A 26,266-nucleotide genomic window follows, 5' to 3' on the forward strand; every position below is an offset into this window, starting at 1 on the left:
GTCATTGGCTAAAGATAAGACTGAAAGCATCATACAGATGTGGATTTTGGCTGTACCAGTTAAAAGCTGTGGGATCTTAGGAACGATACTGAATGAGTTCCCTATTGTGTAAGATGGTAATAATGGTATCATTGTGTGTGTGTGTGCACGCGTGCCCTCAGTCATGTCCGACGCTTTGCAACCCCTTAGACTGTAGTCCTCCAGGCTCCTCTGTCCATGGGATTTTCTAGGCAAGAATACTGTAGTGGGTTTCCATTTCCTTCTCAAGGGTATCTTCCTGTCCCAGGGATCAAACCCACGACTCTTGCATTCCTGATTTCGCAGGTGGATTCTTTACTACCAGCGCCACCTGGGAATATCATCGCTTCCATTATCATAATGCTTAAAGCTTCCTATTGCTCTTAGGAATAAAACCAGACCTCTAAGTCCCTGTTTGTTCATTTGGTTGTTTTCTGTGTCTAATCTCATCTTGTCCTGGTCTCTGCCTTACTAGCTATATTGGCCATTTTTCAGTTTCTTAAGTACACCATATTGCTTCATGTTCCAGAGCATTTCTTTTGCTCTCTCTTCTTTTTGAAATGTTTCCTTGCAAAATACACAGACTTTTTGAGCTCAATCATAAACCTCAGGGATGCCTGACACTACTGTGCAGATTCAGTTACTGGCCTCTGTGTTGTAGGTTTGTTAAGCACCCTCTCCCTTTTTATTTCTGGTACTCAGAATCTATATTCTCAAAAGGATGGTTGAAGACCAGTAGTCCTTAGATTAGAGCAGACAACAGAAGTGGTGTATTCTTCTGTGTCTAATAGTTTAAGAATGGTATTCCAGAATAATTTTTTATTTCTCTTAGTATGTGTAAAGTTGAACATCTTTTTGTATACTTAGGGCTTCCCTTGTGGCTCAGCTGGTAAAAAATTTGCCTGCAATACAGACCTCGGTTTGATCCCTGTGGTGGAACTATCCCCTGGAAAAGGGAAAGGCTACCCACTCCAGTATTCTGGCCTGGAGAATTCCACGGACTGTATAGTCCATGGGGTCGCAGAGTCGGACACAACTGAGCGACTTTCACTTTCACTTCACTTCATGTGCTTAAGATCCAGTTTTATTTCCTTTCCTGTGACATGACTATATTCTTTACCCTTTTTTTCAATTTGGTTTATTGATCTTTATCTTACAGATTTAGAGGAACTGTCTATTTTGAATATTTGTGATACGAGTTGCAGATTTTTTGTCTCAGGTTGCTGTCTTTGTTTTTGGCTGTGCTGGGTCTTCATTGCAGTGAGGGGGCTTTTTCTAATTGCAGCTTGCGTAGGGCTTCTCTAGTGGTGTGTAGGCTCGGTTGCCCTGCACGTGAGCGTCCCTGTGGGATCTTAGTTCCCTGACCAGGGATCGGATCCTCAGCCCTTGCACTGGAAGGCAGGTTCTTAACCACTGGACCACCAGGGAAATTCCTTCAGGTTGTTGTCTTTTAATTCTACTTTTTGTGATTTTCTAATTGAGATTTTTTTGCTTAACTTTTTAATGTGACAGTCTTGAAACATTTAAAAAGGTAATTGTTGTCCAGTTGCTAAGTCGTGTCCTGCTCTTTGCGACCCCATGGACTGTAGCACACCAGGCTTCGCTGTCCTTCACGATCTCCCAGAGTTTGCTCAGACTCATGTCCATTCAGTCAGTGATGCCATCCAACCATCTCATCCTCTGTCGTCCCCTTCTCCTTTTGCCTTCAGTCTTTCCCAGCATCAGGGTCTTTTACAGTGAGTCGGCTGTTCACATCAGGTAGCTAGAGTATTGGAGCTCCAGCTTCAGCATCAATCCTTCCAATGAATGTTCAGAGTTGATTTTCTTTGGGATTGACTGGTTTGATCTCCTTGCAGTCCAAGGGACTCTCAAGAGTCTTCTCTGGCACCACAGGTCGAAGGCATCAATTCTTCAGTGCTTAGCCTTTGTATCCCTATGTATCTGTCATCCAGTTTAAACATTTTGTCAGCATTCTACGCAGACATTGTTTCATTTTATTTTAAAAGTATAATGACATGGAAAAAAGACCATAGCATATCATTATATGCAAAATTATGCCACCAGTTTATAATATTCCATTTAACAAATGATGGGTTTCCTAGGTGGCCCAGTGGTAAAGAACCTGCCTGCCAATGCAGGAGACACAAGAGACTTGGGTTCTATTCCTGGGTCGGCAGGATCTCCTGGAGAAGGAAATGGCAACCTATTCTAGTATTCTTGCCTGGAAAATTCCGTGAACAGAGAGGAGCCTGGCAGGTTATAGTCTATATAGTTGCAAAGAGTCAGATATGACTGAGCATAGCACACATGTTAAAAAATGATAGATGTACTTTGGAGTGACTAAATCTTAAAAAAAGAAAAAGGACGTACAGTGTCTGTTAGGCCTATTTGAGAGTTTTATTTTCTAAAAAGTTGAAGTTATAATTTCAAATTCTAGAATGTATATACATTGCACTTAGATATGCAAATGATTTTTATTTTTCTATAATCAAATTTATTAGCCTTTTGGGCAATTCCCTGATGGTCCAATGGTTAAAACTTGGCGCTCTCACTGCTAAGACCCAGGTTCAATCCCTGGTAGGGGAACTGAAATCCCGCAAGCTCAAAAAAAATGTTTTTTAAATTAGTCTTTTTATGTATGACTGTGGAGATTACGTTATACATTGAAAATCTACCTTGAAATTAATATAAATTCTTCTAATTAATATTATTGATTTGTTTAGAATTTATTTTGGTTTTAAGAACAGTGGAACCAACTTAATTTTCCCCAGATACCTATCTGTTTGTCCCAGCATCATTTATTGAAGAGTTCATCTTTTCTCCACTGATTTAAAATTCCACTTTTGGGGACTTCCCTGGTGGTCTGGTGGTTAAAACTCCATGCTTTCATTGCAGGGAGCATAGGTTCAGTACCTGGTTGGGGAACTTAGATCCTGTGTGCTGCACCGCGAGACCAAAAAATAAAGGTGTAGTTTTTGAAAAAATTAAAAATTAAATAAAATTCCCATAAATATTTGGGTATATTCCTAAATTTTCCTTTCTTCTGCATTGATTTGCCTATTTGTTCTGGGGCCAGTTTCACACTGTTTTAAAATCATTGTAGCTTTTAAGTGCTTTAATATCTTAAAGGGACAGTCTGTTCTCCTCCCTGACCCCCAATACAATTTTCTTCTTTTTCCAAGATCTCCCTAGTTGCTTATTATGTTTTAAAGTTTATATTAATTTTAGCATTTGCTTATCTGTAGCTTAAAAAAAAACACCCTGTTGGTACTTGTGTTAGGATCCTATTACCTTGACAGATTAACACAGAGAAAACTGACATCATAGACGTGATGCTGAATGTACCTATCCAGAAACACTGTGTGTCTTTGCATTTCTTTAAGACTTCTTTTGTGTCTGTCTTTTAGTGCTGTTTTAAGTTCTTCTTCATATAAATCTGGTTTATTTCTTACTGGTCTGTATCTAAGAATTTTATCTTTTTTTGTTGTTGTTGCTGTTATTATTAAGTTCTTTTAATTTAGAATGCTTTACTGAATTCCCCTCATTGTGTGTAATATTTTTTCAGTTGGTTCTCTTGAGTTTTCTAAGTGAACAGTTATATCATCTGCAAATATAATTTTAATTCTTCTCTTCTACTTTTTACACCTTGAATTTCATTCTCTTTTTCTAATTATATTGGCTAATATAACTTTAAAAAAAATTAGAAAACAGCCCTGATATTGGACATCTTTTTCTTACTCCTGACTTCAATGGGAGTACTTCCAGTGTTTATGAAATGGAATGCTGGCTTTTGGACTGCAGTAGTTAATATTTTATAGTGTTAACAAAATACCTGTCTATTCAATTTTACGTGGTTTTTTCCTCCAAGAGTGAATACTATTTCATACGTTTCCTGCAAATAGAGAGATGATGCTATTTTTTTCTTCAGATCGGTTGATTTGTATTAATATTTTAAAATACTGAATCATCTTTACATTCCTGAAACAAACTTTTTGGCTGTGCCAACAGATTATATGATGTTGGTCTCCCAACCAGGGGTTGAACCCATTCCCTAGACAGTGAAAGTTTGAAGTCCTAATGGCTGGGCTGCCAGGGAATTCCCAAACTCTGTTTGATTATGATGTTTTAATCTTTTGATATGCTGCTGAATTATGCTGGTAATATTTCATTTGATATTTTTGCACTGATGTAAAACTGCTTAGTTGTATCAATATTATGCTTGATTTGTAAAAGGCATTTGGAAGCTTTTCCTCTACTGTCTGGTATGGAATAATTTAAATAGTAGCTGCAGTGTCTTTTTCATAAATGTTTGATAGAAATCCTGTGTAACATGTCTGACCCTAGCACTTTGTAGGAGATAACCGATTTTCTTTACTTAAGAAAGAAAGGAGAAGGACTTCCCTGGTAGTCTAGGGGTTAAGACTCTGTACTTGTACTGTGGGAGGTGATGGTTCATTCCCTGGTCCAGAAAGTTCTACATGCCTTGCAGTGCAGCCAAAAAAAAAAAAAAATTGAGTATTTTTTTTAAAGGAAGGAAATAAATTTTGACAACTATAATATTTTTTGGTAAATTTTCTTAAAACAGGTGTGTTCAAAGGAATTAACAAATGTTTTGGAGGAAACAGGTGAGTGAAATGAATTTTAATATGATTGCATTTTGCTTAGTACCCCTCATAAGTATCATTTAAATTTGGGATAGAAGATGAGTCTTGCTCATTTTTGTCTTAAGAATCAAGCCTTTATTATTAGAGGGTTTTTTTTTTAATTGTCCCTTCTGAGATCTTAGGTTTAGCACTTCAATAGCCCTAAAAAACTGCTTTCATCCTAAATTTAATAAAAAGCCATATAACTCCAGTATTTCCTGTAAAAGCTCAGCTGTTAGATTTAAGGAATTAGAAAGCTGTGTATGAGGGAGTTTTTATAGGTCCTTAGTTAGCTTTGCCAACCAAGGTCCGTCTAGTCAAGGCTATGGTTTTTCCAGTGGTCATGTATGGATGTGAGAATTGGACTGTGAAGAAAGCTGATCACCAAAGAATTGATGCTTTTGAACTGTGGTGCTGGAGAAGACTCTTGGAAGTCCCTTGGACTGCAAGGAGATCCAACCAGTCCATTCTAAAGGAGATCAATCCTGGGTGTTCATTGGAAGGACTGATGCTAAAGCTGAAACTCCAATACTTTGGCCACCTCATGCAGAGAGTTGACTCACTGGAAAAGACTCTGATGCTGGGAAAGGTTGGGGGCAGGAGGAGAAGGGGACAACAGAGAATGAGATGGCTGGATGGCATCACCGACTCTGTGGACATGAGTTTGAGTGAACTCCGGGAGTTGGTGATGGACAGGGAGGCCTGGCGTGCTGTGATTCATGGGGTCACAGAGAGTCGGACACGACTGAGCGACTGAACTGAACTGAGTTAGCTTTTACCCTTTCTTGTTTTTAATTAATTTTTATTGAAGTATAGTTGATTTACAGTGTTGTGTTACTTTCTGCTATACAGCAAAGTGAATCTGTTATGCATATACATGTATCCACATTTAGATTTTACACCCATATAGGTCATTACAGAGTACTGAGTAGTGTTCCTGTTCTATACAGTAGGTTCTTATTAGTCATCTAATTTTATGTATAGCAGTGTGTATATGTCAGTCCCAGTCTCCCAATTTATCCCACCCCCCATTCCTCCTTGGTAACCATAAGTTTGTTTTCTACATCTGTGACTCTTATTTCTGTTTTGTAAATAGGTACATTTGTAGATTCCATGTTAAAGTGATATCACGTGATATTTGTCTTTCTGTTTCTGACTTACTTCACTCAGTATGACAGCCCTAGTGCCATTCATTTTGTGGCATTATTTCATTCCTTTAGAGTAATATTCCATTGAATATAGGTACCATATCTTAGTCTGTTCCTCCATTGGTGGACATTTAGGGTGCTTCCGTTTCCTTGCTGTTGTAAATAATGCTGCAGTGAACATTGGGGAACCCATATCTTTTCAAATTACAGTTTTCTCTGGATATATGCCCAGAAGTGGGATTTCTAAATCAAATGGTATCTCTTTATTTTGTTTTTTAAGGAACCTCCATTCTATTCTCCATAATGGCTGTACCAATTTACATTCCTACCAATAGTGTAGGAGATTTCCCTTTTCTCCACACCCTCTCCAACATTTATTGTGTGTAGATCTTGTGGTGATGGCCATTCTGACTTTAGCTTTACCCTTTGATTAGAAAGTGATACTTTTTCATTTTGCTAGTTCAAGAAATATTTATGGAGAAAGCTTTTCTAAGTCAAAATATTGATATATTGATATGACTATTTATATCTGAACATAGAAGCTGTTCCACAGCTTTTAGCCATTATAATATGCCTGGGCCTTCCCTGGTGGTCCAGTGGTTGGGAATCTGCCTGCCAGTACAGGGGACACAGGTTCAATCCCTAGTCTAGGAGGATCCACATGCTGAAGGGCTACTGAGCCTTGCACGACAACTATTGAAATCCAGGCACTCTAGAGCTTGCATGTGACGTCTGCTAAGCACAAGTGCCCTAGAGCTTGTGCTCTGCATTGAGAGGCCATTGCAGTGAGAAACCTGTGTACTGCAAGTAGATAGTAGTCCCTGCTTGCCACAACTGGAGAAAGCCTGCATGCGGCAACAAAGACCCAGCGCAGCTAAAAATAAAGTAAATAAAAATTTAAAAAAGTCCCAATAGTCCAAGTAACTTGACTAATTTTTAATTTAGCTTACCAAAGTAGGTTCACGGTAGGAGAATCATGGATTTTCTTCTTCAGATATTGCAGTATAATTGAATATTAATTTCAACATATGTGCTTACCATTTTTTCCTTTTTTGAAGGGGAGTCTTACAAGGGACAGGATATCTTCCCTGCCTCAGGAACCATGCAGACAATTTCAGAACCTCAGAAAGAGCAACTTGAACCAACTTCTCAGAGTATCAGATCTGGATCTCTTGATAAAATAACAGATACACAAGAAAAGAATGCATCTCAGTTACCTCAGGATGAGATAATGGTGTCTGATAAGGAAGAAAGAACTTGTGCTGCTTCTAAGTCTGAACAAATGGGTAGCATCACATCGTCTTCAAAAACCCCCCTAACCAGGTATCATGAGAAAGTCTTTAATGTTTCCTTTCTCTCCACATTTTGATCTCAGTGGATAAATTAAACCTATATGGAATAGGTGTAACATGTATAAAGACTAAGTCCAGTACTGAGGATGGTGTTTTGTGAACATACCCCTCTGTCATTAATATAAAGGGAACGGGTGTCATCAAAGGAAATACAGTTAATGCCAGACACTTTCAGAGGAGGACATTCCATATGAGAAGAGCTTAACTTTAAGGTAAGGGCTTCCCTCATAGCTCAGTCGGTAAAGGATCTGCCTGCAATGCAGGAGACCCAGGTTTGGTTCCTGGGTTGTGAAGATTCTCTGGAGAAGGAAATGGCAACCCACCCCAGTATTCTTGCCTGGAGAATCCTGTGGACAGAGGCGCCTGGCAGGCCACAGTCTGTGGGGTTGCAAGAATTGGACACGACCGAGCAACTAAATGATGACGACGGACTTTCAGTCCTGAAAGTTTGACTTTTAGATAGAAAATCTTTAGAATTTAGGATTGCACACTTTCTTTTTCAGATTGTTCATGGTTATTATTTTGATAATTATTTATTCTACTGCACAGTAGCTCCCAGTGCAGATGTGGATGGAATGAGACATAGGGCTGACATCAGAAGTAGTCTGGAAGTTGTTTTATTGAAGTCCCAGATAATATGTGCATTTATCTCTCTTGTGGCATACCAAAGAGGTCAGGTCTGGCTTTCTTCCTATAAGAGTAAGTGTGGAATTTAAGCCCAGACCAGCTTCTCCCACATTATGTCCTCGTACTAGAAGCAAGTCTGCTGGGTTATGGACATCTATTGGCTTAGCGGCAGCGTTCAAATCATTAATGTGGTGTTGGTAAATTGAAGAGGGGAGGATATGTACCAGTCTCCACTAAAGGAAAGTGGGAGGAAGGACATATATAACTTGAAAAAGCATATTTAACAAACCTGTTCTTTTTGTTATATAAACTACATCTTTTCTGGAATTAGGAATTTGCTTAAAATAGAATGAAGGCAACGTCATGGGAGTTTGGGTTAAACCAGTTGAGAAGCAGTGTTTTAGAACAAGAGTTCTATAGAACATTATATATTACATTGTGATTATATAATCATATATATGTAAACAAATAAGCATGCTCTGTTCCAGTAAGTTTGATTATAGAATCAGTTGGTGGACTGCATTTGGCATGTGGATCATAGCTTGCTGACCCCTACTCTGGAGTCTTCCTGCTCAAAATGTGGTCCTGGGACCAACAACTGGGGCATCATTTGAGAACTCAATGGAAATACAGAACTCTGGCCCCACTCCTCATCAGCTCAGTCAGAATCCTCATTTTAATAAGATCCCCAGGCGATTTGTATGCACTTTCAAGCTTGATAAGAACTACTCTAGAGAAAGCTTTGACCTTCGTCACAAGTATATGTCATGACATGGTGATATTCAGTACCTAGTGGTATCAGTACTTAGAAGATGTGCCACTCATGTGGTATCACATGTGCCAGTTTAGCATTCATGGAAAGAAGTTGGTGTTAAGAATGTGTTTTCCTGGGACTTCCCTGTGGTTAAGACTCCAAGCTTCCAATGTAGGGAGCGTGAGTTTGATCCCTGGTGCAGGAACTAAGATCCCAATGGCCAGGCAGCAGGGCAAGAAAAAAAAGTTTGTACGGGTATCTGTGTTGTCCTATAAAATTTTGTACATTCCTGCTTTTAGGTTCTTTGCTGTAATAATCTGCCTATGTAAAATTTAGTGACTATTTAAAAAAAAGAATGTGTCTTTCTGGATATTCTTTAATATATTTACATTTGCATTTCCAGACCTGGCAGAAGACCCCTGGGATTTTTGTCTTTAATATGTTCAAAGAATAGCTTGGACTCTGATGAACCTACGCAGGTTCATAGTAAGAAACGCCTAAAACCTGTTATACCTGTATCAAGGCAAAATTTGAAAAGATCTAATCTGCCTAGTGTAAGCCAGAAAAAAACTCAAGAGTCCTCTGATGTTCAATCTCCAAGTGTTGTTGACAATACTCAACCTACGAATAATGATAGTTCAGCAACTCAGGTATGTGATAACTGTTCTTTGTTTATTTGTGTAGAATGGACTGGTTATCAGGCTCAATTAGGAAAGACATGGTAATTGCTTTCTTCATCTGGATGTCAGAAATTATTGCAGAGCTACTCCAATTCATCTCCTCCCTATTTTACCCCACGTATTAGAAGAAGATAAGGTGCTGAATTAGAAAGTTACAGCTAGTTTAGTACAGAGCCATTGAACTAACCATAAATAAACACATAATTGCCAGTCCTTTACTGCAAAGATCCTTCTGACCTTTTTGCTCCTTTTGTGGAAGCAAAACAAAGCAGTGCTTGCATTTTATTTCCTTGAGGAAAAATGTCCTGACACCTATAGGAATTCACGGAATGGTAAAATTAGAATTTGCTTGCATGTTTCATTTCTATGCATTCTAAAGCTGTCATAGCAAGTACTAGGGCAGAAAAATCTGTCAACTTATATCAAAGACTTTAGAAGAATATTGGGATGACTTATCTCAACAAAGAAAGGGCTGGTGACTATTATTGGATAGCATGGAGCCTCAAAGGAAAGTGTATTTTTGTAAAGAACATTTTTAAAATTTTAAAAATATTTTCTATTATTTCCTACAATTATATTCTGAGACCAGAATTTTATGAGTCTTTATTATTGTTGCCAAATTACTTTGGAGAATAGTAATTACCAAGTGTAACCATGCCAGTTTGGTCACATCCTTACCAGCCTGAGATATTACTCTTCAAAATACACTTGTTTTTCTTATTTAATATAGTGGTGGAGGAGTGGAAATGTAATTTCATTTTCTAAAAATTATGTATTTATTTATTTATGGCTCTGCTGGGTCTTTGCTGCAGTGTGAGAGCTTTCTCTTGGAGGCAAGCAGGGGCTACTGTGTGGTTGCTGTATGTGGACTCCTCTTGCTGTGCAGCCCGGGCTCCAGAGTGTTGGCTCAGTAGTTGTGACACATGGGCTTAGTTGCCCCAAGGCATTTAGGATCTTCCCAGACCAGGGATTGAACACATGTCCCCTGCATTGGCGGGCAGATTCTTAACCACTCGACCACCAGGGAACTCCTGTCATTTCAGTTTTAAAATTTGCATTTCTTCAGTTGTTAGTGAGTTGGTTTTTTCCCCTATATTACTAGATTCTGTCTCTTTTTAAATTGCTGTGTTGTTTCTGTTTGGTGATTTATAACTTTTGGAATCTCAGTAGTTTTCTTTTGTATGAGATCTTTATGCATGTAAATAAGCCACATACCTTTTAGCTCTTCACTACAAGTATTTTTTTCCAAGTTTATTTACTTTTAAAAATTTTGTTACACATAACTTTTAAATGTTTAGTTAAATCTATTACTCATTTCTTTGTAAGTTATTAGATTACTTTTATGATTAAAAGTTTTTCTCCACAGGTATAAAATTTTGAATAATCAGTTTTAAAACTTTAACTCTATTCATGGTTATTGACTTTGGTATATAGTGTGAGGCAAGAATTTAATGTAACTATTATCCTCAACTTGCTACTTTGTTTTTTTGACTAACATATTCCACATGTTTCAAAATGCATAACCTACAAAAGAGTTTATAGTAAAATGTTTCCCACATCTGTCCTTTAGCTTTGTAGTTCCTCCTTTCTGCGGGTATGTGGTATTATCATATTTTGGTTTACTTTTCCAGAGACATTTTAATATATACAAATATAAACATTTTTCTTCTTTTTTTACATAATGGCATAGCACCTCTTCTTTGCTTTTCTCATGTAGCAGTGTGACTTGGAGACATTACAAAACAGTAGATAAAAGGCTTCCTTCTCTCTCTTGCTCTCTCTCTTTTTTTAAAAAAAGATTTATTTTTATTTATGTATTTATTTGGCTGCACCAGATCTTTGTTGCAGCACGCGGGATCTTTAGTTGTAGCATGTAGGAACTCATTCCCTGACCAGGGATTGGACCTGGGCCCCTGCATTGGGAGCACAGAGTCCCAGCCACTGGACCACCAGGGAAGTCCTTTGCTCTCTTTAAAAAAAATTGAATTGTTAACTTTTTATTTTGAGATAATTACAGATTATCATGGAGTTATAACGTGCAGTTATAAACAGCCACACGGAGGGACCCCGTCTCCCCTTCACTCAGTTCTCCCCAGGGGCAACATCTTACCAGACTCTCCTCCAGGATCACAGCCGCTACACCGACATACGCCAGTCAAGACACAGAGCAGTTCTGTCACTAGAGGGCTCTTTTGTTTAGCCCTTTTGTAGACACACCCACTTCCCTGCCGCCCCCACTGTCTCCTTATTTTCTGGCAACCTGGTTTCCATAACCGTATTCTGGGACCTCCCTGGCGGTCCAGTGGCTGAGACTGTGCTTCCAATGCTGGGAGACCCTGGTGTGATCCCTGGTCAGGGACCTAGATCCTGCGCGCACGATTAAGAGTCCACACGCTGCATCTGAGGATCCCATGTGCCGTAACTAAGACTGGGGGCAGCCAAATAAGCAAAACAACTGTGTATTTCTTTTTTAAAGGGTGTCATCCCAAGCGTGTTTTATCAGTGGAATCATGTATTTGGGATTGGTGTCTCTTCAGTAATGAGTCATCCAGGTGGTTTTACGTATCAACAGTTTGTTCCTTTTCATTGCTGGATAGTGTTTCATAGTATGGATGTACCAGCTTTGTTTATCTGTTTACCCACCAAAGGACATCTGGGTGGTTTTCAGAGTTTGTTATTACAAATAAAGCTGTGAACTTCTCCATGCACCTTTTTGTGTAGATATAAATTTTCCTTTTTTTTCAGGAATAAGTACCCTCATTGTTTTTAATGATTATGTAATATTCCAGTGTCTGGGTGTACCATCGAGTGATACTGGTCTCACACATAGGCATTTAAGTTATTCCTAATCGTTTGCTATTTCAAACAGTATACTAACAACTCATTTATGAACAGACCATTTTTCACATTTATAGGTTAAATTCCTAGAAATAGAATTGCTGGTCTAAAGGAATGATTATTCTTTTGACAGACACTGCCTGATTATCCTCCATAGGGATTATATCAGTTTCAGTTCGTAGCAGCAATGTATGAGAGAGCCTTTTCCCTCACAATAGTATATTATTAATGTGGTTCATTTTTTATCTTCTTCATAGATTTAATGAACACATGTGTCTGTGATACAGGTTACAGTTTTTTGTCCATCTGTGGCATTTATCTTTTGATTTTGTATATGGTGGTTTGTGCCATGCAGGTATTTTTTATTTTTATGTACATGAATTTGTCAATCTGCTGTGGTTTCTGGCTTTCATGTCATTCCTTCGCATTCTCTCCCCCACCCTAAGATTATAAACCATTTTCCTATGGTATTTTATAGTAGATTTTTAAAAATTAATTTTATTTTTGGCTCGGCTGAATCTTTGTTGCTGCACAGGGTTTTCTCTAGTTATGGCGGAGCGGGGGCTGCTCTCTAGTTGTAGTCTGCGGGCTTCTCATGTGCTGAGCTCTTGTTGCAGGGTGCGGGCCTAGAGTTCATGGGCTTTAGCTGTTGTGTTGCGTGGGCTCAGTGGTTGTGGTGTACAGGCTTAGTTGTCCCATGGCATGTAGGATCTTACTGGACCAGGGATTGAACCTGTGTCTCCTGCATTGGCAGGTGGATTCTTTACCACTGAGCCACCAGGGAAGCCCCTATAGTCGATTTTTAAAAATGTTTTTACATTTAAGTTTATTGATCCATCTAGAACTTGTAGTGGTGAAGTATAATAGGTCTGATTTCCTTTTTGTGAGATAGTTATACAGTTGTCCAATATTATTTATTGGATTATCCACCTTTTCTCAAATTTTTTTTGAAATATCACTTATATCAGGTACTAAATTTCCATCCATATGTATTAGGGATATTTCTAGTCTTCTATTTCATTGATATGCATGTCTGTTCCTGTGCCAATACCATGCCATTTTAATTTTTCTAGATTTATAAGTATGCTAATTTTTGATAGAATTGCTTTGATTTGTGATATTTCCTTATGTACCGTTCTGTTTCATGGGTCCTATTTTGGTCATTAAAATGTATTCGTTTAGATTTAGTAGTGTTATATTTTCTGTTATTAATTTTTTCACAGAAATTTGAATGAAGTAATAAATGTGTACATTACAGTTAATCTAGTTATGTCTAGTTTTGTATATTTGCTGATTTCAATTTTATTATTATAACTAATGCTGCAAAAGTTATCTCTTACTATGTTTAGGATTATTTCCTTAATATAACAGCACAGAAATTAAATTATTGGGTCAGTGAGTATAAACATATTTAAAGCTCTTATAGTGATAAGGAATCTGCCTGCCAGTGCAGGAGACACAGGTTCTATTCCTGGGTCAGGAAGATCCCCTGAGTAGGAAATGGCAACCCACTCCAATATTCTTGCCTGGAAAATTTCATGGACAGTGGAGCCTGGTGGGCTACAGTCCGTGGGGTCGCAAAGAGTCATACATTGCTGAGAGACTGAGTAAGTATGAGTACTTATTGCTACATTGCTTTTCAAACAGGTATCAATTTAGACTACCACTATCAATATAAATGTTATACTGCATACTTATTTTTATTATCTTTTTAGGTTTCTTGTAATCGTCCCTTACCGAAAGGAGAATGTAAAGGTGGCCAAAACCGGGTACCTGAAGAGGAGCCCGTCACAGTCTCTGAATATTTCTTTAACGATATCTTTATTGAAGTGGATGAAACAGAGTAGAAAATCGCCTTTAAAATTTTTTTTTAAGTCTAGGATTTCCAGAATCAGTTATATCAATGAAGCAGTATTTAGAAAGACGCATCACTGGCAGTTTTTCTTTAGGTTGGTTTTGAGTATTTATTCAGCTTGATTTGAAGCTTTTATAATCAGTGAAAAACATTGCTGGGGTCCTTTTTATTCTGATTGGCTCAGCATTTTGGAAATATTCACCAGTTAAGACTGCTTTCTCAGACAGAAATAACAGGTCTTGTTTACATTTTGACTCTTTCTGTATTGAACACACATGAACATCTTCGAATGTTGTGGATAATGTCTGTGTAATCACAGTGCTGATGTATTTGGAAGTGGATTGTATGTTTAGCGAACCTTTTGTGAAGGTTTTTTTGTGTTTGCTTAGGGGTTTTTGTTTTAGGATTTTGGGGGGTTTGGGTGTTTTATTTTGGTTTTTTAGTATGGTGAAAGCCTTTTCATTTGCCTCTAAATATATGAAAGGAAATTGTGAAACTCCAGTTTAGTATGGTAACTGTTAAAAACTTTTCTATTATCATCTATTTGACTGAAAAATGTGTATTTTTCTAATTCATATTGATGTAACATTAGTCCTAATTGAAGAACTAGTATTTAAACTTACTATTTATAAAGATAAAACATCAAAAAGCTTATTTATTTTTAAATTTTTTATTTAAAAGAATATTCAGTTTTAATTTTTTACCCCTGAGATTATGGGTAAAGAAGGCATTAACAAATTTATGTTTGTCTCCTTTCCCTCTTTAATTTTAAAGATATTTAAAGTGATATAACTAAAGTATTTGGATAGTATATATGTTTGAATACATTTTTTTCTCATAGTTCAGTATATTGACTTTGTACTGTGAATTTTTTGTTTTTCTTATTTCTTAGATAATCTCAGGATTTGTATGGGAAAAAAAAAACCTTAACCTTATTTGTGAGGCAAATTTCCATACAAAACTCAGTCTCCATTACATAAACATATGCTCACATACACACATTCCTTTTTTAAAAAACAATTTCTTGTTTTCTTTCCCCATTAAATTCTCCTTAAGGACCTAAGTATGTAGGTCTTTATGGACAGAACATAATTGAGATGTTAAAAACAGAAAATAAGATGACAATAAGCCTTTATTAAGTCAGTGATTATCATCAATATGAATTTATGGGTTGGGTTTAAATTTTGAGATTTTGTGATTTACATAGGTAATTCCTTTATCCACCCAAGCAAATCTTTGGGGTTGAAATTAAACTTCTGAAAAAACAGAGTTATTCTTTTATATGAAAAGCCCTCTGGGTTGATAATACCTTGGATCAGGAATCAGAAACATTGTCTGCAAAAATATTTTCAAATTCGTGGACCAGATGCCTTCTGTGGTAACTACTCAACTCTGCCATTTCAGTATGAAAACAACCACAGACAGTACTTGTATGATGGGCATAGATGGATTGACCCCCACATTAGACAGTAGTGTTCTTACCTTAAGGTGCTGATGTCATTAGCTATGAGATATTTGTCACTGGAATTATGAGTTGTGCCTAACAATTAAAACTGTTGATTGCATTATGAAATCAGTATTTCAGTTGGGAAGATATTTTAATGTCTAATTATGTTTGTAAATTGAAAAAAATGGTGACCAGTTTTCAGGTTCACTAGTAAAGTTGGATTTGGCTTGGCAAGTATAACAGTAATCCTAATTTATTAAAACAATTGATATTAGAATATTTCTTATTCATTGCCTTATAGTGAAATTTACCGTTTAAACTTTTTTGTCATAAAGGAGGATTTATAAGGAAATTCTCTATAGATATGCATTTATTTATTTCATGTGATTAATATGTTACAAAAATCATGGTCGTAAGTCACATTGCTATTTTAAATGCCATTTTTATAGATTTTAAAAGTCTCATATTCTGAAAAGGTTTCTTTAGTTCATGTTAGTTTAGGTGTTAGGTTGTCATAGCTAAACTACGATTTTATCCCTTGTTTAATATCACTTTAAGTTTGTTAACATCTGTTTCTTGTTCATCTACAGTGAGTTAATTTTGTGGAAGACGTAACTTCTTACTGTATAAAGGATAATTTTATCTTTGGGCATTCATTGCATTAGAAAATCAAGTCAGCTAAATTCTCCCACTGTTATATCCTTAAAGCTACTCTTAGAAAAAGAAAATCAGTGTATTTACCTTACAAGGGGGAAAGACTTGTTCACACCTGTGTTTAATCTGCCTCATATAAAGATCATGTGAAGAATTTGTATTTTATAAATTTTCAAAGAAATATGATTAAAGGTCTTTATTTTTTTCTTGACTTTTCCTCCTGAACACTTATATCTCAGCAAGTGATCAACATGATGACTTAAAAGCCTAATTGTTGGTAAATGATTGAGGAACAGATAAAAATACGGATATCCACTGCTTACCACCATGTTTTCTGAAACATAGGTCACCATGTGTACTGTCTTGCTTGAAGAAGTCTTTGACAAAAAGCAATATCTCTCATTGTAAATTTTCTTGTTCTAAAGAAAGCAGTTATATTCTGTAGATGTAAATTATGTAAATAAAAGTTATTTTATATTATTTGTTGTATCCTTTTTTCAAATGACAATAAAGATATTAATGTGTTAGTGAACGAAAAATAGTCTTAGAAGTATAGTTTATACTTTCACAAAGATACAGTATAATTGGAAGAGTTAATTTTTTCTTTCATTTATGCTATGAAGGATATTATTTTGATTTTGCAAGAATAAAGAATAGACTTTCCCCACATTTGGGACATATGAAAAGTTGCTTACTTTTTTGTTTGCTCCTCATGCAATGAAATTTTAGATAAAAGAACTCAGCCTCTTTTACTCTTTTTTTTTTCTGGAGAGAAAGGCAAATGGGAAACTTCAGTTACGGATATAAAAAAACCTAGACTTCTGACATTGTCTGACCAGACTTTTATACTTTTTGTCTCGTATAAAAGGATTTTTTATTTTCTTAAAACTCATCCCCAGTCTTTTACTGCTTTCTCCCAATATGTTAATCACAATTTGGGTTTTCATACTCAGTATTTGTATTGTATTAATGGTAATTATTCAGTGCTCTACCACCTAATGAACTAAGGTGACATTTCCTTTCTGGTACAGCTCTGTGTTTTTCTTGCAGTTAAGAATTATTTCACTTTTTCATTTGCTTTGGGTTTGTTTTTGAACCTGTAGCTTAACCTTCCATACCCTCCAGCAAGTCTGTTTATACTTTATATATAAATTTATACTTTTTGACATAGTCAAGTTGTCAGATAAATTATTTCCTTTTTCTTCCCCCTCCTCCCCCACCCCCCTACCACCCTGCTCCTGGAAAACTTATGAAAATCTTCCTTCCTGCTTTCATCTCGACTGAGTCTTCACAGGTCTCCATGTGCAGCACAGTTGCCATGCTGGGACTTCCCTTGTGAGTCCCCTACCCTTTTCTGGTTTGGACTCCCTATTTCTGGAGCCCATCTCATTGTTTTTCTTGATTTGATTTGGAGAAGTATATCTTCCCCTATTTACTGCAGAAGGGTATGTGGATGATTATGTAACTTGAGACTTTGCATGTCTGAGAGTTTCTTTTTTACTATTCTCTCACTTAGTTGGGCTCTATGTGGGATTCTTGAATAATTTGAAAATAATTTCCATTTCATTTCAGAATCATCCTCTGATTGTATTCTGGTCTTCAGTATTTAAAAAGTCTGCTGCCATTCTGACTCCCTATCCTTTGAATGTGGGCTGCCGTTTACATGTTTGCTGACTCTGTACTCTGCATAGTGGGCTTCCCTGTGGCTCGGTGGTACAGAATCTGCCTTCCAAGCAGTAGGCTTGGGTTCAGTGCCTGGGTCAGGAAGATACCCTGGAGAAGAAAATGGCTACCCATTCCAGTATTCTTGCCTGGAAAATCCTATGGACAGAGGAGCCTAGTGGGCTACAGTCCTTGGGGTCCTAAAAGAGTCAAATATAACTTAGCAACTGCACCACCACCATTGTGCATGACAATGCCACCCCCCCCCCCCCCCCCCCGTCTCTTCCTGCCCCCACATTCATGTCATGGGAAACCCATTTCCTTCCCTTCTGGCAGATATTCTTGCATTATTACTTTGATAATTTCTCTCTTCCATTTTCACTGTTATGCTATCTGAAATTCCTATAAATCAGATTTTTAAATCTCCTTTAGTGGTTCCCTAAGTTATCTTTTCTCTGCTATTTTCTATTCACCCCTCCTCACCCCTTATCTCTCCTTGTATTTTTGTTTCCCCTTTGTGTGTGTTGGGGGGAGATATTCTCAATTTTTACTTCTATTGGAGACAAGTTAAAGTTCCTTTTAAGAAGTGACTTTGTTGGTCACAAAACCCATAGAGAGAAGGCCAGAAGTCGATGCTTCAGACTAACAAATGTGCACAATTAAGTCACAAAATCTGAGTCCTCCTTTGACTTAGTTCATAATTTTGAATCAACAGTTTTTTCTAATGAATATTTTTAGGGCATAATTTGCATTAAGGACTGATGCTAAAGCTGAAACTCCAATACTTTGGCCACCTCATGCGACGAGTTGACTCACTGGAAAAGACTCTGATGCTTGGAGGGATTGGGGGCGGGAGGAGACGGGGACGACAGACAATGAGATGGCTGGATGGCATCACCGACTCGATGGACATGAGTTTGAGTGAACTCCAGGAGTTGGTGACGGACAGGGAGGCCTGGCATGGGGTCGCAAAGAGTCGGAGACGACTGAGCGACTGAACTGAACAGAAAGTACATAGATCTTAAGTATTCAGTTTGAATACTGACAATGTAAACACCTGTGTAACCACCCTACAAAACAGGCAATGTTTTCATCCTCCCAGGAAGTTCCTTTAAGCCTTTTTCCCACTGCCACCCACCCAGATTACTTTCGCCTGACCTTGAACTCTCTATTACGTATTCCTTTGTGTCTGGTTACTTTTGCTCAACATGTTTTTGGGACTCATTAATTTTGTCGTGTGTTAGTGGCTCCCTGTTGCTAAGTTGTATTCCATTTTATGCCTGGACCACATGTGAATATACCATAACTGTCTATCCATTTTCCTACTGATTGTTTCTGAATTTTACCTCTTGAATAAAGCTACTATAAATATTCTTGTATAAATCTTTTGGTAGACACGTTTTTATTTCTCGTGTATAAAAACCTAGATTTATTTTTCTAAGTACTTGATGTTCTTTGACATGTTTATAAATGGTATTTTTAAATGCCTGTTTTTATTTGTATGTTTATTGCTGGAACTTAGAGAAACAGTTGATTTTTGTATTGCAATTAAGATTTTAGCAAATGGGGATTCCCTGGCAGTCCAGTGGTTGTAACTCTGTGAAAGTTCACTGCTGAGGCCATGTGGCAAGGCCAAAAAAAAAAAAAAAGTTAGGAAGTGTTTTTTCTATATTCCACAGTCTTACCTAGCCTTTGGAACTATTAAAGCAAGCCTTTTAAAAAAGAATATATATAGGAATGCTATTTGTTTTTAGAAAACAGACTTAGAAACTCAGTTATTGGGACTTCCCTGGTGGTCTAGTGGCTAGATTCCTAGTTCCCACTGCAGGGGACTTGGGTTCCATCCCTGGTCAGGGAGCTAGATCCCACATACCGCAACCAAAAATCCTGAGGGCTGCAACCAAAAATCCTATATGCCCCAAGGAAGATAGAAGATCCTGTTATTAAGTGTTACTGCACTTAATACTGTATTAAGTAATAAAATTTAATGCTACTGGGAAACATTTGCTAACTTCTCATTTATGTAATAAATTTAAAGGGTAACAGAGTATCTCATCTCTTTAAAACATTGTTTTCCCATCCTTTTAATAATTTCTCATTAGGGAATGCCCTGGCAGCCCAGTGGTTAGGACTCTGTGCTTCCACTGCAGGGGGTACGAATTTGATTCCTGGTCAGGGAACTAAGACCACACATGCTGTGGGGGCAACTAAGCCCACGCTTGCAACTACTCTGGAGCCTGTTTGGCACAACTAGAGAAGCTCATGCACCACAAGGAAGAGCCCTAGAGCCCTGCACACCGGGACTAAAGACGCTGCGTGCAACAGGGGAGGTCCCATGTGTCACAACGAAGACACGGTGCAGCCAAATGTTTTTTAAAATCGGTTGCATTTCTATGTGCCAATAATCTCCAAACTGAAAGGTAACTTACAAAAGTAACTCCGTGTACAGCAGCCTCAAAAATAACCAAATAGAAATTAACCAAGGAGGTGAAAGACTTGCACAATGAAAACTAAAAAACAGTGCTGAAAGAGATTAAAGAAGACATAAATGGAAACATCCCATTTTCATAGATTGGCAGACTTTAATACTGTTAAGATGTCAGTGCTACCCAGTGTGATCAATAGATTCAGTCCAGTCTGTATCAAAATTCTGAGATTTTTTTTGACAGAAATGAAAAATATACCTCTAAAGTTAATATGGAATCTAACAGATTCCCAGATAGTAAAAAAAAACTTGAACAAGAATAAAGCTAGAAGACTTACATTTAATGATTTCAAAACTTACTACAAAGCTACAGTAAGAAAAAAAATTGTGGTTTTAACATAAAAGGCAGACATACAGGACCTAGAATATAACACAAAGTCAGAGATAAACCACTGCGTATGAAATAATTTTTTACAAGCGTGCCAAGACTATTTAATGGAGAATGGACAGTCTTTATGACAAAAGATGTTGGGAAAACTGGATATCCACATACCAAAGAATGAAGCTAACATTGTATTCAAAAATTATCTCAAAATAAATCTAAGACTAAGTGGACTAAGATAATTTTTTTCTCATTGTCCAGTGTGTGAGAAATTGTGAGGAAGCTCAGATTGTTGTTCTCAGCCACTCAGTTGTGTCTCTCTGCGAACCCATGGACTGCAGCACACCAGGCTTCCCTGTCCTCTCTTTCCTGGAGTTTGCTCAAACTCATGTCCATGGAGTCGGTGATGCCATCCAGCCATCTCATCCTCTGTCACCCACTCTGTCGTCCTGCCCTCAATCTTTCCAGCATCAGGTGTTTTCCAGTGAGTCAGCTCTTCACACCAGGTGCCAAAGTATTGGAGCTTCAGTATCAGTCCTTCCAATGAATACTCAGGTTTGATTTCTTTAGGATTAACTGGTTTGATCTCCTTGCTGTCCAAGGGACTCTCAAGAGTGTTCTCCAACACCACAGTTTGAAAGTTCTTTGGTGGTCAGCCTTCTTTATGGTCCAACTTTAACATCTGTACATGACTATTGGAAAAACCAGTTTTGACTAGATGGACATTTGTCGGCAAAGTGATGGCTCTGCTTTTTAATATGCTGTCTAGGTTTGTCGTACCTTTTTTCCCAAGGAGCATGCATCTTTTAATTTCATGGCTTCAGTCACCATCCACGGTGATTTTAGAGCCCAAGAAAATAAAATCTGTCACTGTTTCCATCTTTTCCCCATCTATTTGTCATGAAGTGATGGGACTGGATGCCATGATCTTGGTTTTTTTGAATGTTGAATGTGAGGCGAGTGCGGAGAAAAAGAAAATGAGCTGGCCATCCAGGCAAAGAAAAGTTTATTAAAGGGAAACAAGAGAGTGACTGGCCCTTGAGAAGAACCAGCCCCTTCCCTTCTGGTGGGTCCCTCTTACACCCTCCAGGCGGGAAACTGGGTCCCCTCAGGGGCTGGTTAGTTTATCTTTAGTCTGCAGCTGGAGTTTGACGGTAGGTAGTCTTGAGAAAGCCAAAGGTGTTCAATGGTAGGGTGGTCACTTAATCTTGCAAAGAGTGCCAGAAGCTAAAACAGGATGTCACTTGAGCAATGTGGTCAGTTTCATGGGTCACTGTGACTTTTATTTGTGAGCCATTTTTAACAATGAGATCCCATGTAGGCCCTATCATTGAGTTTTAAGCTAGCTTTTTCACTTTTTCACCCAGATCTGTTATAGGCAACTTTGCCTTACTTTGCCAACAAAGGTCTGTCCAGTCAAAGCTATGGTTTTTCCAGTAGTCATGTATGGATGTGAGAGTTGGACCTTAAAGAAAGCTGAGTGCTGAAGAATTGATGCTTTTGAACTGTGGTGTTGGAGAAGACTCTTGAGAGTCCCTTGGACTGCAAGGAGATCTAACCAGTCCATCCTAAAGGAGATCAGTCCTGAATATTCATTGGAAGGACTGATGCTGAAGCTGAAATTCCAATATTTTGGCCACCTGATGTTAAGAACTGACTCACTGGAAAAGACCCTGATGCTGGGAAAGATTGAAGGCAGGAGAAGAGGACGACAGAGGATGAGATGGTTGGATAGCATCACCGACTCGCTGAACATGAATTTGAACAAGCTCTGGGAGTTGGTGATGGACAGGGAAGCCTGGCGTGCTTCTGTCCATGGGGTCGCAGAGTCGGACACAACTGAGCGACTGAACCGAACTGACTCGTTATAGGCTACGTTTTAGAAGTACGTTATAATCGTACATCTAAGAGATGGCAATGGCAAGCCACTCCAGTACTATTGCCTAGAAAATCCCATGGATGGAGGAGCCTGGTAGGCTGCAGTCCGTGGGGTCGCTAAGGGTCGGACACGACTGAGCGACTTCACTTTCACTTTTCACTTTCCACTTCCACACATTGGAGAAGGAAATGGCAACCCACTCCAGTGTTCTTGCCTGGAGAATCCCAGGGACGGGGGAGCCTGGTGGGCTTCCGTCTATGGGGTCACACAGAGTCGGACACGACTGAAGTGACTTAGCAGCAAGATGTACTTTATCACTACTGGAATTTTTAATTTACTGTTTATGTTCTCTCCGCTTTATAAAAGAGGACGTTTGGCCTGTTCTCCAGTGTATCCCCAGCTCCAAAAGAGCACCTGATAGGGCACATTGAAGAAATATTTGTTGAATGGATGGTTATCTCCTTTAAAGAGTTTAATTTCTTAGGACAGTTTTATAAGCCTGTTCTGTTTTCAGCTCTCATATAAGAATAATCTTTTTCAAGTCCCGGAATACCCTTTCTAGCAGTAGGGGAAGAAGAAAACAGCACGGAGAAGAAGCACCAAGACAAGCAAAGAAATTCAGCCGCAGCTCCATCCTGGGATTCGCAGAGCTCAAGGGCTCGGAAGGGGCCCGGCCTCGCGAGGCTGCATCTCTGCCCCTCATTGGCTGAGTTCGGGGGGCGTGGTCCTCAACGTCGACCAATCAGGGGCCGCGTTCGCCGACACGTGCCTAGGCTGACCGGAGAATCCCGGAGGTTTCTGGCGAGTTGGGACAGCAAGGATCTGGGCCGAGGTGTATCCCGAAGTCGGGGAGTCGGCGGGGAAAGCTTCCGCTCCGAATCGGCGCAGGCCGCTCTCTCACGCAGCTTCCTGCCTCTGTGCCTGCTGCCATGTGGGCCGCTCTGAGATTAGCCCTGCGGCCGTGCGCCCGCGCCGCTGCCCCAGCGCTGCGTTCCTATCATGGGGACTCCGTGGCCACCCTGGGCACCCCACCGGACTCGAACTCTGCCATCTACCAGGTAGGGTGGGTGAGCGCTCCGGGTCAGTGATTCCTCTTCACCGAAGGGACAAGGTGTTGGACGGACTGGGAAGCATGGAGGGTAGGCTACTTTTAACAGTAGCGCCTCTTTTCTTTGGATCCGCAGTCATGATTCTGGGACGCACTAGGAGGCGGTGAAGTTTGAAACAAAAAACAAATCAGATACATTTTAGTTCACTTTTAGCACTGGCACTGTCCTTTGTATCTGTAAAATCAGTGGTTCTCAAAACCAGTGGTTCCCCGGGAGCTTGTTCGAGTTACAGCCGCCTTAAGTCTCATCCTGGGCCGATTTGGTCTTCCAGGGTGAGGTCTTGGTGTTTGAATGGTTAATTAGGTTGAGGGTGAGGAGAGGCAAAGGCCTTGGAGGCAGCTAGCTTTGGGAACCACTGGCCGAACACAGCTAACCCTGGTCTGTGGTTGAGATAGTTGGTTATGTTAATGGAAAATGCTTGTATTTAAATAGCTTTTCTTGGAATTTGGAGGTGCCACAGGCCACACAATCAACTCCTGGTTTATGAAATATCAGCTGGAAATTTTCAGTCTATCCCATGGTTTTAAAGTTGTGCAGATAACTTTCAGGAGATACATTTTATTTATTTTTAAAAAAATTTGTTTAGTTTTGGCGGTGCTGAGGCTTCCTTGCTGCTAGTGGGCTTTCTCTAATTGGAGTGCGTGGGCTTCTTGCTGTGGCTTCTGTTTTTGGGGAGCACAGGTTCTGGGGCCTTGGGCTTCAGTTGTTATGGGGACTCTGTGGCTACCCTGGGCACGGGCTTAGTAGCCCCTCAGCATGTGAGATCTTCCCGGACCAGGGATCAAACCTATGTCCCTTGAATTGGCAGGCAGATTCTTAACCTCTGGACCACCAGGGAAGTCCCCAGAAAAGGCATATTAAATAATTCCTCCCTTTGGAAAAGCAAATAGGTTGAAAGAAAATCAGCAGACTGAGGCAGAAGCAATATCCAGTGAGAGACTTCCAGAAGTTTTTACATTTCCTGGGATCAAGAGAGAATGTTTCATTCAGAAACATTAGGTGGTTATTGTGATTTAGGCACTATTAGAAAGTGAAAGTCGCTCAGTCGTGTCCCACTCTTTGCCACTGCGTGGACTATATTGTCCATGGAATTCTCCAGACCAGAATACTAGAGTGGGTAGCCTTTCCCTTCTCCAGGGGGTCTTCCCAACCCAGGGATCGAACCCAGGTCTCCCTCACTGCAGGTGGATTCTTTACCAGTTGAGCCACAAGGGAAGCTTGAGGATACTGGAGTTGGTAGCCTATCCCTTCTCCAGCAGATCTTGCCGACCCAGGGATTGAACCGGGGTCTCCTGCATTGCAGGCAGATTCTTTATCAACTGAGCTATCAGGGAAGCCACTATTTAAGTACTTGGAATAGATGTGCAAGAATGGAATCATATTTTTGTCGGGGAGATAGACAAGAAAGCAGTGCATTGTGATGAGGGGTGTCTAAAGCCTAGAAAGTGGTTGCAGAAAAATAGGAAGTAATGAGTGAGTTGGCTCTTGAGTGGAGTAAGAACTGTCCAGGTTCAGGATGGAGAATGGGCCGATACAACCAAAAGAAGTCATGAGAACATAGGTTCTAAATTATGAAAGCAGTTAGTGGGAGTGAGAACTTGGAAGTCCTGGCCAGGGTGTGGAATTCATGGGGTAAATGGGGTTGCTTATGTGGCCAGGTAGAGGGAAGCCACGTGTAGGAGCCACGTTTTGATTTCAGTTTACAGTCTGTTTGCTAAGATATTTAAGTAGAGAAGTGGCATGATGCTGTGAACATGGTAGAGTAATCGGTGGAGCAGCAGAGTAGAGAATGGGTTTCCCACCGTATCAAATATGACTTCTTCGTGGTGTGTTCTCTTGGTTGCTGTAGACCTCTGAGTGTTCTCCAGAGCTCCTGTAAGGTTATGCTAGTCAGTTTGGGGTTGTTCTTTGATGTCTCTGTGAGGGAATGAGCTCCTGGAGCTTATTGGTCTGCCGTCTTTTTGAAGTCAGGTCTGGGCTGATGTCTTTGATAGCGGCTGCTAGTCAGGGGTTAGGGAGTATGAGCCTGAGATGATAATTTCTTTCTCTATGTAAAATGTTTTATGTTCTGGTTTAGTCTGTGCGCTAGTAATTAGAGTAGGGAAGTAATTGCGCTGTGGTGGAAAACGCACTGGTTTAGTATTTCATATATATTTAAAAGTAAACAAGGAACATTTCTCCATAGGGGGGAAAAGCCTGGAGGAAATGTTAACAGTGGCCCTTTCAGTGGGCAGAAGAGGCATTGTGCTTTAAGAACAAGATTCTTGAGCTAGTGACTCTTGGTTTAAAATCCTAATTCTACTGCTCGTTAGCTGAGTGATCTTGGACTGATTACTTACTTCTCTGTTGTGGCATTAATGATTAGGTGTATGTTTCATTTATCAAGACAGTGACAGTGCCTGAAGTACAATAAACCCTCAAGAAGTATTAGCTCTTGCTACTTTGCCTCCTCTTCTCAAGGTCATCTCATGATCTGTTTTAGCTAGATTTTACTTCAGTAATGCTGAGTAGCAACCAATCCCAAGATTTTAGTGTTCAAAAAAACAAGTATTTAGTTTTCGCACTTGGGTCGGTGCTGGCAGTTCTGCTCCAGGACTCTGTTAGATTCAGGTCCACACTGTTTCTTTTCTTTTTTAAAATTTTGGCTGCATTGTGTCTTCACTGCTATGTACTGGTATAGTTGTCCTGTGGCATGTGGGATCTTAGTTCCCCAACCAAAGATCGCACCCACATCCCCTGCTTTGAAAGGCTAATTCTTAACCACTAGACTACCAGGGAAGTCCCTGCTCTACT

General features: G+C 39.2%; 2 protein-coding genes across 2 annotated transcripts in view; both read left to right on the plus strand.

Moving 5' to 3' along the window:
* The window catches only part of BDP1 (BDP1 general transcription factor IIIB subunit), an 88,044-nt gene extending 71,342 nt beyond the window's left edge, over window positions 1–16,702 (plus strand). Inside the window, exons 36-39 of the mRNA XM_055421894.2 lie at window positions 4,604–4,643; window positions 6,868–7,132; window positions 8,946–9,192; window positions 13,776–16,702. Coding sequence (XP_055277869.2) covers window positions 4,604–4,643; window positions 6,868–7,132; window positions 8,946–9,192; window positions 13,776–13,907 — 684 coding nt within the window. The 3' untranslated portion in view covers window positions 13,908–16,702. The remainder of the gene's footprint in view (window positions 1–4,603; window positions 4,644–6,867; window positions 7,133–8,945; window positions 9,193–13,775) is intronic.
* Window positions 16,703–23,116: 6,414 nt separating this feature from the next.
* Window positions 23,117–26,266, plus strand: part of MCCC2 (methylcrotonyl-CoA carboxylase subunit 2) — a 78,847-nt gene continuing 75,697 nt past the window's right edge. Inside the window, exon 1 of the mRNA XM_055421893.2 lies at window positions 23,117–23,422. Within this exon, the coding sequence (XP_055277868.1) occupies window positions 23,294–23,422 (129 nt within the window). The 5' untranslated portion in view covers window positions 23,117–23,293. The remainder of the gene's footprint in view (window positions 23,423–26,266) is intronic.

Source organism: Moschus berezovskii, chromosome 18, assembly GCF_049115385.1.
Source record: "Moschus berezovskii isolate FMDL1 chromosome 18, NW_MosBer_1.0, whole genome shotgun sequence".
Taxonomy (NCBI): domain Eukaryota; kingdom Metazoa; phylum Chordata; class Mammalia; order Artiodactyla; family Moschidae; genus Moschus; species Moschus berezovskii.